The following is a 15,019-nucleotide window of genomic DNA, read 5'->3' on the forward strand; positions in this document are numbered from 1 at the left end:
AAACTACAGGAGTGGGGGGCAGGAAAAAAGAGATAAAAATAAAAGGCAGGACAAGAGGGACACAAGAACAAATGAGTGGGGAAGGGGAAGATGAAAGACAGGAGGAGACTAAGAGCAAGGCTACTAGCAACTGGACTAGTCCAAACTAGAACTTCCCACCTGCTTTTTTTAAACAGAGTCACTATTTTATTTTAGGTTTCAGAGTAGCTGCCGTGTTAGTCTGTATTCGCAAAAAGAAAAGAAGTACTAGTGGCACCTTAGAGACAAACCAATTTATTTGAGCATAAGCTTTTGTGAGCTACAGCTCACTTCATCGGATGCATTCAGTGGAAAATACAGTGAGGAGATTTATATATACACAGAACATTTTATTATATCTTGTGATCAGTGTATACAAAATAAGAAATGTTGGAGAGAAGGGAGATCAGGAACTTCTGTTCATCAGGTCTCATAACACAGAAGCAAGAAGACATTCAGCTCTTTGAAAGGTGGCAAATTTAAAGCTGTTAAAAGGAAATACATTCCCACTCACAATACAGTTAGCCTGGGGAACTCATTGCCACAAAAGATCTTTAAGATTAAGACTTTAGCAGGATTCAACAAAGGATCAGACATTTCTATTGATAAGAATATCCAGTTACAATGGTACATATTGCTAACATAAACAAGAGGTTTGGAAAGGGTATAAACCCTTATGTTTCCAGCTTAAATCAACTTTTAGGTATTATGGGTTAGGAAGAAACTTTCCCTTCAGACAGATTACCCCATAACTGCCTATTGAGGGTTTCTTGCACCACCTCTGATGTACCTGGTACTGGCCACCATTGGAGACATGATACTGGGCTAGATGGACAGTGGGTGAGATCCAGCGTGGAAATTCCTGTGTTCCATTTGATAGAGGGCATCTACACAGAGACATTGAAATGAAACCAAACCACCATTCTAAAGATTGCTCGCTTCTGTAAGTCAAAGCAGTTCCTCTCACGGAACTAGAGAACTCACCATTCTGAGGCAATTTGTTTAGGCATGTTCACAAGCAGGCCTCTATATTATTGGGTAGTTCTGATGGCAAGACAAAGGAGGCTCATGGAGCACACATGACTTGTGACACAGGAACAGAAATTATATTCTGCCATGGGATCCAGCAGATATTAGTCCTCCTAAGGCAATGGTGCCCAAACTTTTCCTCTTGCACTTCCCCACCCCCCCCTTACCAGTAATGGAATGTGTCCACGCTCCCCTGGGCCCAGAACCGGGGCTGGGGGCCAGGAGTAGAACCAGGGGCTGGAGCCAAAGCCAGCGGTCAGGAGTGAGGCCGCAGCCGGGGGCCTGGAGCAGAGCTGGGGCCACAGCTGCAGCCAGAGGCTGGGGCAGGGCCGGAGCAGAGCTGGGGGCAGAGTAGGGCTGGGTAGCGCTCCCGCCCCGCTCCCCATGTGGGGTTGGCCCGGGCCCTGCCGGGCCCTGCTAGGGGGGCACACCCCACAATTTGGGGACCACTGTCCAAAGGACATTTGAAGGCCTTTGAATAACCACGTGGTACATGAAGCTCTCTTGCAGTTCAATCAATAATAATGATGGTGCTGATGGCTGGTAATACCCAGATTTACACCGTTGCCTGTGTTTATAATGTCCTTGTGTAGCTATGTAAGGAAAACCCCAGGCTGGTGGATAGCCAAAGCAGCATGGCTGTTTCTCTTATGGGAGCTGCTGCGTGCGTCATCCCTGCAAATTCTACTCATACTTGGCTATTTTAGAGACTTAGTGTAACAGTGACCATCTGGTTAGCTTTAGTATCAAAGTGCACTGCCAGGCAGCAAAGAACTCATCCATCAGACAGGTGTAAGCTACAATATCTTCCTAGAGCGCAATGAAAATAAAAATGTGGTCCCTGATGTGCCCCACCACCTAACTAAAGACCTTCAGCCATACCTAAACAAGGTTCGTTGCTCATACTTTGCAAACTGACTCATGCAACAAAGCAATGCACCACATCAGTAATTCCAGCACAGGAAAAAGAAGCCACCTTGCAGCTCAACCAAAATCATCTGTCTGGAGCAATGTCCAGATTTATTAAATTCTTGTCACCTTTTGCTCTGCTTTACTGCCCCCCAACATTAAAAACAGACAATGGTTTTCATATCTGTGTCGAGATACTTTGACCTAAGGGACAGCCAGTGACTAGAAAAACAGTTACTACTAGAAAGTTACATGCAACAGGATCACTGATGCCAATTACACACTCACTAAAAGACTTCAGTCTGCATTGTACTGTCTGATAAACAGCAAAGCATAGGGCAGTCTAGCCCTTTGGGAATTCTCCTAATATAGCCATTACCAAAACCAAGTCAGCGAGATCTACATTAGAAGCTGTCAGCAGCAGCAAGATTTTCCAGCTGCAATGAGGCTGAGCTTTGTGCTGCTAAAACAAATCCCTTTCTGCAACCAGTGGAAGTGAGCTATAGGACCAAACTAACAATCTATGTCAGACGGGTAGCTTGCACTGCAGTTACAATACTTCACATGCGAAGATCTAATGTTCAGAGCAGATATGTCTAAGATATGCAAAATCTGAACATAACACACTGACACTCCAATATCCACCCCTTTTTTGGATGTCCTCTCTCCCTGTGTCATGTTTTGCCTATCCAAGTTTGCAAGTTCTTCAGGGCAGGGATCCTGTCTTTTATGCAGTGCACAGGACATACCTATAGCTCTGTATCAGTGGTTTTCACACTTTTTGTACTGGTGACTCTTTTCACACAGCAAGCATCTCAGTGTGACCTCCCCCTTATAAGTTAAAAATGGGGGGTAATTTAATTTAATGGGAGCTCGGGGCTGTCAGCCCCACAGAGCTGACACCTCACAATACCCATGAAACCACCTTGCAGCCCCCTGAGGGGGCATGACCCTGAGGGGGCATGAGAACCCCTGCTCTATATAAATAACACTGTTAACCTTTTTTACCCGAATGGCTAATCAAAGTTCAGCGCTCTGTGGGTGATCCAGTTGGGAACAGAAATTGGTGGCAGCCAGATTCTTCTTTGATGCAATCTTGTTTGTTTACAAAGAATGTACAAAGTCCTGTGCCTCTGAATGCAGAAGAAACCAAGAACAAAAAGAAGTTTCTTGCTTACAGACCCCCAAGCCCTATTAGCCAACACCAGAACCAAAGGCTCTCTTTAGCTTTTTCCAGGGTCATAATTGTGCTCACAGGCAGAGGCTACTGCTTGGCTTTCTTGCTTTTTCCCTACTCCCAGACAGTCTTCTCTCTTCCCAGTTTCTTTCTGTGTGTTCTCTCACACATCTACACCCAGTCCCAAGGTGGTCACAAAAGCCAGTCGAACCCTCCACCCCCGCAGGCCCTACAGCTAGTTTCTGGGCAGACTCTGTTAGGCTTGGTCTACCCTAGCAACTTATGTTGGTATAACTATGTCGCTCAAGGGCGTGGAAAATCCACACCCCTGAGCAACAGTTATACCAACCTAAATCCTGGTGTTGGCAGCACCATATCAATGGAAGGGCTTTTCCCATTGACATAGGTACCACCTCTTGGGAAGGTGGAGTACCTACCCTGATGTGAGAAGCCTTCCCCTCGGTGTACGTATCACCTTCACCTAAGCACAACGGTGGCACACCTGTAGCCTTTTCAGTATAGACAAGCCCTTGGGTTTTGTTTTGGTGTGGTCCCATAACTGTCCCTTATAGCTATCTTAAATGGAGAACTCATTCACACATCAGCTTGAACCAGGTTTTAACGTAACCCATAGCAAGGCTTCTCCCAGCTTATAACAATACTTATGTAGAGAGAAAAAGTAATATCTTTATCGGACCAACTTTTGTTGGTGAAAGAAACTAGCTTCCAAGCCTACACAGAGTTCTTCTTCAGGTCTAGGAAAGGTACTCTGAGTATTACAACTAGAAAAGGAGGACTTGTGGCACCTTAGAGACTAACCAATTTATTTGAGCATAAGCTTTCGTGAGCTACAGCTAAGGTAAAACAGATTGTTAAGCATAAAGAGTTAACACATGTTGCAAGATACCATTCAAGTTTAAGTGGGCAATACTTCTGTAGCCATAGGGCAAAGAAGGTTTGTTGTCATGAGCCGTAAATCCAGTGTCTTTATTGAGTCCATGATTTTTAGTGTCTAGCAAAATTATGAATTTAAGCTCCCAGGCAGGCCTTTTGAAGGAGTTGTGTGCAGGTTTCCTTTCAGGATGAGCACCGAGAGGTCAGATACGGAGTGATTGACAACTCATGACTCCTGATACGAGGGGGGGCACAATGTATAGGGGAGGATATGTGACCACCCCACGCGTCTCCTTTGGGAAGAACTTCCAGCCCCACTTCCTTGGGTCAGGGCAGAAAATCCCACCAGCTCTTGGGGTGGGGGGGCTGAGAGCCAGGATCAGGGAGCCTCTGGGTCCAGCTGGGGCCATCTGTGGCTGAACAGAGGCCAAGGAACCTGTTCTCAGAACCTTCCCCAGAAACCCCCCACCCTGCGCCCAGGCCAGAGACTGCTGTGCTCTCCCCACCCCACCAGCTACCTGTGGGGAGGGGGGGACTCTGTCCTTCTCCTGCTCCACCTTGCCTCACAGCATGTTCAGACTCTGTCCCCTGGCAGCCAGGTCTGGACGGGGAGAAGGAAAGAGCCACTTCTCATGCAACTGAAGGTGGCTGTCTGAGAGAACTCGGCTGGGGAGCTCCCCTCCTGGCTCCCACTCCCCACCTGGCTCGGCTCAGGGGCTGAGTGAGTCGGAAACGTGCCATGGGGAGAGGGGACAGCTCGCTCGCTCGGTCCCTGTCTCTGGCAGCCAGGCCCGGGCGGGGAGTGGAAGCCCCCGCCTCCCCACTTGGGCTCTTGCAGGCAGCCACCACACTGCACAGAGCAGGGACTGGAGCAGCCAGCATAAGAAGTGACTGGTCCCACCCCGTTCGCTCCCCACCCGGCTGCCAGGGACAGGGGCTGAACATGCCGGGGGGGGCGGCAGGCACAGCAGGAGAAGGACAGAGCCCTTCTCCCTCTCCCCCAGCAAGCCAAGCAGAAATCTGTTGGGGGGGGGTCACTTGATCCCACATGTCCCCCTTATGCGTGAAAAGTGTTTGCTCACGGGTGATGTGGTGTTTTTGTCTTTTATCATTTTTATGAGTGTTCACCTGAGCATGTAGTGATTGTCTCATTTCACCCACATAGTTATTTCTGGGGCATTTAGTGCATGGGATGAGGTTCACTACATGTTGTGATAGGCATGTGAAGGACTCATAGATCTTGAAAGGTGTATTGTGAGGGATATTGATCATCATAGCAGTGGAGATATGACTGCAGGTTTTGCATCCGTTGGTTATGGCAGGGTCTGGTGCCTCATTGGACGTGCTGCAGAGAATTAAAGATTATTTAAATATAGCTTTTCCTCCTCCCCTAAATAATGCAGTATCAAGTTCAGCTCCCAACAAAGGAAGAGAAGTCACAACTGACAAATTGATGGACGTAGGAAACCTAACATAACACAGCACAGCTGCACGCATACAGAGACCACAGTCATTAGAGTGGACTCAACATCAGACCTTGAGAATGAAAACTGCAGGCTGCTACTGTTTGGGCTACGACAAAGCAGTAGGCTATTATACTTGCCAGGGCTGGCCACTAAAGGGAGACATGATCACACATACTCACACTAGGCAACTAGCATTTTGTAGATAGCATGCCTTTCCTTAAGAATTCCAGGGAAAAGAATGAAAGGCAAAGCATCAGAGGTGGATTTGCCAAGGCAAAGCAGAAGTTTGTTAGCAGATAAATATTAGTTAAAAAATAAGACATGACAAGGGTCTTTTTCTATTTAGTTATCTTGAGAGCAGCCAGTGATTTCTTTTGCAGCTAACGTGCCTTGAGAATGTCACCATGGCTGTCAAAAATGTAGAAATGTTTCTTCAGTTCTAACGTAGCAGGTTTTGTTGGAATGTGATCCTGCTTTAAGGAAGAAGATTGTAGACAGGACCGGCTCCAGGCACCAGCAAAGCAAGCACGTGCTTGGGGCAACACAATTCCAGGGGCGGCATTCCGGCCGTCCTTTTTTTTTTTTGCTTGGGCGGCATTCCAGCCACCCTCTTGTTTTTTTCGCTTGGGCAGTTGCGCCCTCGGAGCTTGGGGCGGCAAAAAACCTAGAGCCGGCCCTGATTGTAGATTTCAGACCCCAGAGCTGTTTAACAGAACCACTGAATCCTATCTGATCACCCCCCCTGAAAACGTCATCCGTATGACAAATTGTTTGATTAGGGCTAATACTGCATGGGAAAATATTTTAAATGTCCCCTTGGATCTTTCATATGCTCACAGCTCTGAAATCACAAGAGAAACGGCACTCTTTGTAAAATAATAAAAAAAATAACTATGCTCAGATTTTCACCACAGAAAATCAGACTAAAAACTAGAAAAGAGAATGAGGCTCCATATTTCTTGAGAGTGTTAGCAAAACTTACTGCTGTTTCCAATAATTAACCAGTGTCCTGTCTCCACTAGAATAATACTTTCTACCTTCTAGAGCTCATGGTGCTTTGCAGACTTCAGCAGGTTAATCCTCAGATCATCCCCTGTGAAGTATGGCAATATTATTTCAATTTTACAGATGGGGAAACAGAGTCAGAGAGTTATGTGACGTGCCCAACATCACACAGCATGTCTGTGGCAGAGCTGCTACTTCCTGGCTCCCAGTCCTGAGCTTCAACCATTAGACCAGTGGTTCCCAAACTTTAACAACCTGTGAACCCTTTTCACGAAAATGTCAAGTCTCGCGAACCTCCTCCTAAAAATGAATATTTCCAGGGATTTTCTCCTTTACCTGAGTATAAATTATAAAAGCAGTGATCTTGGAAATATAAAATTTGTTTTTATGATACACTTATTACACACTATTTATTATTAATATTCATCATTACAGTATTTTTATTACATTATCTTCCAAGATCTCACTTTCATAGCTTGTATCGCTTTGAATAAGCCCATTATAAGACAAGGCTCCTATGTCTCATCAAGGAGTATCAAATGTGAAACAGCATGAAGGTATTTAAGAAGCCAACTCAAAGAGTTCCTTCTACACAAGCATTTAGGTCTTGAGCAGTCCAGGCAAACAACGCACGTTACAACAAAGCTTAAACTTGTTCTTCATAATAATTTTTAAAACAATACTAGCTGCCTATTTAATTTTAAAAACAGCAAAAAATATCTACCTCCCTTTCCATTTCTTATAAGGAGTCTTGAAGTCGAAATCTCCCCAGTGTGATAGATATGCTTGCTTTGATCTGCTTAGCTCTTGGACTTCCCCAAGGCTCCAGGCTGCTGGCCCCGTGCTGCCCGGGATCTGTAGGGACAGCTCTGTCTGCCATTAGGGAATTTTTTTCCAGAGAACCCCTTGTAATACTTCACGAACCCCCAGACGTTCACAAACCCCAGTTAGGGAACTACTGCATTAGACCATTCTTATTCCCAGTGACAGAAACCATGAATAAATTGACAGCAAGACAAGGTCCCATAATAGCCAGGAAATTTTCTTTCTTGGGAAAGAAAAAATCCAGGGTGCAGTTTATGAGTGACAGTTTTATGGTGACAATGAGACAAACCCTGGGAATGAAATCTTGTATTGAAGAAAAGTGCCAGAACAAGGAATCTTACAAAAGAGCTGATTCCATATAGAACGTGTGTGAATTGTTGAACAGTTACAAATGGAGCAAATGGAGTTAGAAAAAAATTCAAGGACATGTGGCAATATTAACTGGGATTGAAAATCATAGGGGAAAATAGTTGTCTCTTGGGTTGAAAATGTAACCAGTAGCAAAAATGCCAGCAGGTAACACAACTGATAGGGATATTTTGTTAATGTTTATCTTTTTTTAATACTACAGAAGCAACCCTACATTCTTCTTTCTAAGCTAGATATACACATCAACAAAAAGCTGGACGTCTGGAGTTTATACATTCCCACACACAAAAACAAGTTAGCAAACCAACCTAACACAAAGCACACCATGGCAAATGTCTTCCATTAACCAAGACAATAACCTGTTTGTACACTGAGCTACAATTACCGCCTACACTCCTATTTCAAAAAGGAAACAGGGAGAATGAAGTTTTATCATTTTCAGAGTTTGTAATTGACTATTTGGGTTGCTTTATCTCTCATAGTATCTTCATTAGTTGTCTTAGAAATTACACCCAGTTAGCATCATGCTAGTCATTTTACAGGTAAGGCATAGGATTCTGAAATAAATCTTCTACCCAAAGAAGTCTGAGGACTGGTATGATTTGAAAGGGTTTCCAGAACTTTTGGAACATTGGACAACAGGTATTGGGCTTGATTCTTCAATCACTGGGGTTGCCTGCGTGCAGACAATGACAGAATTTGGCCCACTGGATACCAACAAACTTGTTTAAACAAGGAGTCTTGTAATGGTATCAGGTGAAATTTTCAAAAGCATGGGCCTAACTCTGTTCCCACTGTCAATGGGAGTGCAGCACCTTTGTAAATCCCTCCTGTAGGTGATAATTAAATATTTTTGCTGTGCAATATGAGGTTGCATTTGAATTTTCCATTGAATTTATAATGATATTTGCCAGGTTTTCTCATTTAACAGAAACTTCTTACAAGCAATAATGTCCCAGAGGTTCAACATTAGTTAGATACTAGCTCAAGCAGTAAATTTTAAGGGGAATAGTGTAACATATTGGTTTTGTGTCTCTCTCCCCCTCACTCCATCCCAATGACCATATAATATTTAATATCTTTGTTGTAGAGTCTGATTTGGCCCTTTAAGCAGTACACATCCCAGCACAGAGAAGGCTGCTGGGTGACACTTGAGATCTGAAGTATGTGAGTAAAAATAACCTGCCTCCCACTAGACATGATGAACACCAGACAGCTGAGTCACCTTTGAAGCCCCTTTTGATTTTCCAAATTAAAAAGAAATATCAAAGAGAGAAGGATTAAACATCCAAAAATCAGAGCAGCACAAACTGAAAACCCTGCAGTTCAGATTCCATATGTCCTTTAGATTTCTCTCTCTCTCTCATCATAGACTTCAACTTTATTTCAATATCTAGTATTCACTCCATCTATGGGTAATGACATTTAAAGGGACACAGTCAACTTGAATTTATTTTTTATATCAGACAATTTCAAAAAAGTTTCATTTCAAATACAGCCTGTACTGAGAATTAAGGGATTTTCTGCTCCACTGTTAACGTTTATAGGCTATTTTTCAACAAGGGAGAAAGGTCAGATCCTTAAAAGGTATTTAGATACCTATTTCCCATTGAAATCTATGGGTGTTAGACCCCTAAATATATTTGGGGATATCGGCCAAAATGATTAAGGATCCCATCCTGCAATTGAACAATTGCACCTTTGAGAGTCTGGTGCTCTGCAAGGGCTCAAGTCATCACCTGCATGGATCCAACTGCAGGATTAGGGCCTGACTAACACATGGTAAAGAGGGAAAGTGACCATACACCCAGTGTTCATTTGACACCAACTGAAACCAGCTGGGGACGGGAGGAACGCTTTACTAACTTCTTTCAGTTTTAGTGATTTTAGATTAATTGCAACTATTGGCGGTAAACAAGTTTCAGGCCAAACTGTGATTTTCAAGTTGACTGGGATCCTTTACATTGAGGGGATCTTAAAGATGACCTAAACAGTAGAATAAGTAGAGATCCAGCAGGAAAACAGAGCCATCCACATGCATTTGCCAACTAACATATGTGAATGAGAACATTCGTTGCCCCTTTCATTATCTGTGTGAAAGCTAAAACAACTCAGCAAAGAGCACATAGACCCTAGGAAATTGTTGAGGGCCTCAAAGTTTAAGGCCAGAAAGAAACACTAGATCATCTGTCTGACTTCCTGTATATCACAGGCCACCAACACCCCCCAGCACTGACACACTAAGCCCAACAACAAAAATTAGACCAAAGTATTTCAGCCCAGAGAAGATTAAATGATTGTGTGCTACAGGTTATGAATAGGAAGGACCGAAGTACAATAAAGCCTGCGGCCCCTACAATAGGAGTGAATTGATTACATGAGATGTACCCAGATAACCCCTGCAAGTGACCTGCACAGACTGGGTCGTCCAGAAAATAGCAAAATCGCCCAGGAAAAAAAAAATCTGGGTCTAATCAATTATGTCAAATTCCCTTTGGGTGGAAGGGAAAGAAATTCTAGCACCACACACAATCTGCTACTGATTTGTGCTGAAGGATCTATTCAGCTGCAACAGACCAGTTATAAATCAGGAGAGGCCTGTGATTGGAAAATAAAACAAACCCCAGCCTGGGAAGCACAAGGACTAAGGGAAGCTGGATTGCAAAGAAGGAAGCCCACATTCAGTAGCCAGAAACCCTTGTCTGGAAAAAGAGATGGTTAAAACTAATTTTCTACTTAAAATAATATATGCATCTCAAAGCCCCTTGCACTTTGCAATGCCTCTGAAATCATACAGTGGGGAGACCCAAGTTGGCACCTTCCCATCTATTCCCCACCCACCCTCACAATTCAAATGGTCTTGGTGAGCTCAGCTGCTCCCAAGACAGACAACCCCATCCCTTCCCCCACCCCTCCAGGCAGTTGGGAAAGCAGATTTGCACTTGGGGATGAGGAGGAAGTTAACAGCCCAAGGGGGTGGCTGAGAGCCAGGATTACAGCACTGGAGGCCTGGGGGACTACCCAAGGGGCTTGCAGTCTAAGAGGGGGAAATGCAGCAGGTGGAGTGGGAGAAGGGGATGGGGGGATGATAGCCATATAACCGTGGGAGGTTTGCTGCCTGGAGTTGGAAAAGAGTGGGGGTGGGTGGGGTGTTGCAACTGGGAAGGGGGCAAGTTTCCAGCCTAGGGGAAGGTGCAGTAGGGGCTGGCACAGATTTACGGGTGGGGGGGAGGGCGGTAGAGGAAGCAGGGAAAAGGGGGAGATTTGCGGGTGGGGTTGAGGCAGTAGGGAGGTTGCAGCAGAAGGGAAATGAAGCAGGGTGGGTGAGTGTGAAAGGGGAGGGCGTTGGAGGAAGGGAATAGGGGAGGTTTGTTGCCTGTCTGGGGCGGGGGGAAGGTCTGTTGCCTGCCTTGGGGGGAGAGGGGAGGTTTGCTGCCTGCCTGACGGGGGGTGGGGTGGGGGGGAAGGCGGGAGGTCTGTTGCCTGCCTGGGGTAGGGGGAGGTTTGCTGCCTGCCCGGGAGGAAGGCGGGAGGGGGGAGGTTTGTAGCCTAGGGGAGAAGGTTGGGGGGGGGGAGGTTTGTTGCCTAGGGGGGAGGTCTGCTGCCTGCCTGGGGTGGGAGGGATGCAGTGGGGCGGGTTTGCAGCCGGCGGGGCTGCTGCACTCACCGGGGACTCGTAGGAGAAGGCACATTCCGTCTTGTAGACCCGGTCCCCTGACTTGGGCACGCGGATCGTGGGCATGTAGGGGACCAGCAGCTCCCCCAGGTCCCCCGCAGCCATCGGCGCATCCCTGCCACTCCCGAACAGCGCGGCCCGCTGCATGCTCCCGCGCCGGCCGGCCGCACCGCCAGCGAGCGAGGGGAAGGCAGAGCGAGCGCAGCCGGGCCCGGGGGAGGAGCGGGGGGAAGATGCTATTTTTAATCCAAGGGCAGCAGGAGCGGCCCCAGCTGCAGCCCCGGGGTCCTGGCGAGGAGGGAGCCCAGGGGGCGGGGGAGAGGAGGAGCCCCGGGGAGGATGGATGGAGGGCAGTGCCAGAAGAGGATGCGAAGGGCGGGGAGGGTGGACAGCAAGGAGGGGAGGGGCATGGGAAGCCGGCTGGGGCAGGGGTTTGGGAATCCCTCAGCTCCTTTCCCCTGAGCTGTTGCACCCTCATTCTGCCGGGAGGGGAAGTTGGGACCATTGGCATTAGATATAGATAGATTCTATCTAATCTAATCTATCTATCTAATTCTTTCTAGGGGACTTAACTGTCCCCTTGTTACTCCCCAACAGCCAGCCAGTTGGGCCGGCAAATCCTTAGAACATCTCTCCTTGACCCCGGGCCCAGGGAAGCGCTGGTCAGGAATCACAGGACTCTCGGGCCACATTCCGCAGGAGGTCAGACTAGGTGTTCGTTCTAGTGGTCCCTTCTGGCTTTAAACTCTGGGAAAGACAAGGCTATTCCACCTGTTAGCCGTGCTGTAAAACATCAGCTGCAGTGGAAGGGCTGACTCTGGCAACCAAATATCATCGGTTAAAGAACTTTGAGCTGATCATTTTTTCAATTTACTCCCACCTGGGGTTGGGCCAGACATCCTGCCTCCTCTAGGTCTGACTGTAAGCCCAGGGACGGTCTTCATTTTGTGTCTTGTACAGAGCTGAGCACCCTGTTCTGTGCATGAGGCAGTGCTGATGGAGGCAGTTGCTGGATTTGGCATCAAATATCCTGATTTCTATTGTTGGCTTGCCACTTAATAAGGAGCAGCTGGCAACAATGGTGAGAACTGAAAACGTCAATCCTGTGTTCTTCAGCCTTCCTCGGTGCCCACATTTCACATCAGTACACAATAGAGTTGGGATAACTGGGGTTCTATGGATCTGGAACTTCGTAGCAAGCTTGATATCACAGTGTCCCCACGGAGGCCGCTAAAGGAGCTGAAACATGGCAGCAGCTGTTGGTAGACAAGTGTCCACATTTTTTGAGCACACTCCGGCACTGTCTATTAATGGTGCCTCACCCAGACAGTTTAATACTGAGCTGATTGTAACCTGGAACTGGAGGCTGCTTGATGGTAATGGCCAGGGACTTGGTTTTTTCTGGATTCATAACCAGACCAACGTGCACTGTTTCTTGCCTCACTTGACTGGCCATCAGCTGCAGTGGTTCACTAGACTGAGCTAATATGCCAATGTCATTGGCGTATTAGAGATCTCAAAGCAGAATGGCATTCAGCTTTACCCCACCAACCGCTGCCTCTTCAAGTTTATCCATCATCCAGTCAGTGCTGATATTGAACAATGAATGATGGTGACAGAACACAACCTTGCCGAACTCCCATGGAGGCAGGAAACCGTGCGGTGTTTCTGCCATTGACTCAAATGCATCTTTCCATTCCATTATAGAGCTCTCCTATCAATGATGCTGTTGTCCCAGGGACACCAAGTCACCTCACTGGATCCCACAAACTTGCTTGATCTACTGAATCAAGGGCCTTATGGAAGTCTACAGAAAGTGCTGTGCATGGCTTATTACATTCAGCCATCTTCTCAAAAAGCTGTCTCAAGGTAAAGAGCTGGTTAACAGTGCACTGACCAGATCTAAAGCTGCCCTGAGTATCTTGGGCTTTGCCACAGCATATATTGTTGAGTTGAGACATTAACGTGGAAGCAAAGACTTTCCCTGGAACAGACAACAGCGTCATACCACTACAGTTGCTACATTTACCTTATCACTCTTTTTCTGAACAGAGTAATCCCCTTCTTCCAGTCATTAGGGATGATATTAATATGCCAAATGGCCTAGAAGAGCTTATGGTACAGCAATACTCTCACCTGTCTTCAGCAACTCAAAAGTGATGTAACATATCCCTGATGCCTTCCCAGACTTCAGCTTATGGACTACAATACGGGATCTCTTCTTGGTTGAAGGAAGGAGGCTGGAGTGGAACTTCCTGACCCTCTTGAGATGGAAGAGGGACTTCAAGGGATGGACAATTGAGGAGCATCATGAAATGACCCTCTCACTAATGCAGCTGATTCTGCTGACTCTGACTGATGCTGCTGTCCTGACTCTTTACTGAACAAGCTGGTGCCACCTACCCTGCAAACACTGAATAAAGGGTGCAGAAATCAGGGCTGGACTATATATAAGATCTTACCATCTAAATAGATGAGACAGACAAAGGGTGGGGAAGAGGAAATAGTATGATCTCCATTTGACATAGGGGCAGGTGTGGCACCAAGAATTTAAATGATTTGCCTGAGGTCACGCAGGAAGATCTCCTTGAATCCCAGTCCAGATCCTTAACCACAAGACTGTCCTTCTCTTTCACTTCATTTCTGCTCTTTCTCATTTTGAAAGGGATATTGATGAAGTAGAAAAAGGCAGCAAAGATGCTATGAAGATTGGAGAACAGGAGCAGAAAGATGAGTAGCAGCAAATTGCAGAAAACATTTGAAATAATTAGTTTTTCAAAGTTACACACAATAAACTATTAATTACACCCATCAACAGCAAGAGAAAAGAAACCACTGAGCATCTTCAAGTGAAATCAGAGCATTTAGATCAAAGGATAAAGAAATAGAGCTGTGACATGGTTAGTGTGAGCTCACTGCTATAGTTTGTATGTGGTTCTTTTTTCAACAAAAACTATCCAGTGGTGATGTTGGGAACTGTGTGTGAAATACTTATGGCAGAATGTGTGCACAGAATTACTCTAGATTTACAATGAGGTACCTGAAAGCTTGTCTACACTTAAGACACTACAGTGGCACGGCTGTGCTGCTGTAGCTGCACTGCTATGGCCCTTCAGGGTAGACACTACCTACTCCAATGAAAGGGATGCTCCTGTCGGTGTAGGTAATCACTTCCCTGAAAGGCGGTAGCTAGATCAATGGAAGAATTCTTCCGTCAATGTAGCACTGTCTACACAGGGACTTAGGTTGACTTAACTACACCGCTCAGGGGTGTGGATTTTTCGAACTCCTGACCGACATAGTTAAACCAACCTAACTTTCTAGTGTAGACCAGGCCTGAAATCAGAATCTGTCTCAAACAATCTTGGAGTTAGAGGAACTGTTGGCCTGGTCTACACTAGAAAACTAGGTTGGCATAACTACATTGCTCAGGGGGATGAAAAATCCACCCCTCTGAGTGGTATTGTTAAACTGACCTAAGTCCCTGTGTAAACAGTGCAAGGTTGATGGTAGAATTATTCCATCCACCTAGCCACTGGTGTAAGTAGTGATCTACACTGAAGCACTACAGTGGCACATCTATATGTAGACAAGCCCAATGAATGTTAGATAAGAAACTGAGGGCAAGTCTACACTACAAAAATAAGTTGA

At 46.1% G+C, this 15,019-nt stretch overlaps 1 protein-coding gene across 2 annotated transcripts in view; it reads right to left on the bottom strand.

Moving 5' to 3' along the window:
- USP13 (ubiquitin specific peptidase 13) overlaps window positions 1–11,662 on the bottom strand; it is an 80,424-nt gene extending 68,762 nt beyond the window's left edge. For both annotated transcript variants that reach the window (XM_073359304.1, XM_073359303.2), the window contains exon 1: window positions 11,360–11,662. In XM_073359304.1, the coding sequence (XP_073215405.1) occupies window positions 11,360–11,515 (156 nt within the window). In that variant the 5' untranslated portion in view covers window positions 11,516–11,662. The remainder of the gene's footprint in view (window positions 1–11,359) is intronic.
- Between the last annotated feature and the right edge of the window lie 3,357 nt (window positions 11,663–15,019).

This window comes from Lepidochelys kempii, chromosome 9 (assembly GCF_965140285.1).
Source record: "Lepidochelys kempii isolate rLepKem1 chromosome 9, rLepKem1.hap1, whole genome shotgun sequence".
Taxonomy (NCBI): Eukaryota; Metazoa; Chordata; order Testudines; family Cheloniidae; genus Lepidochelys; species Lepidochelys kempii.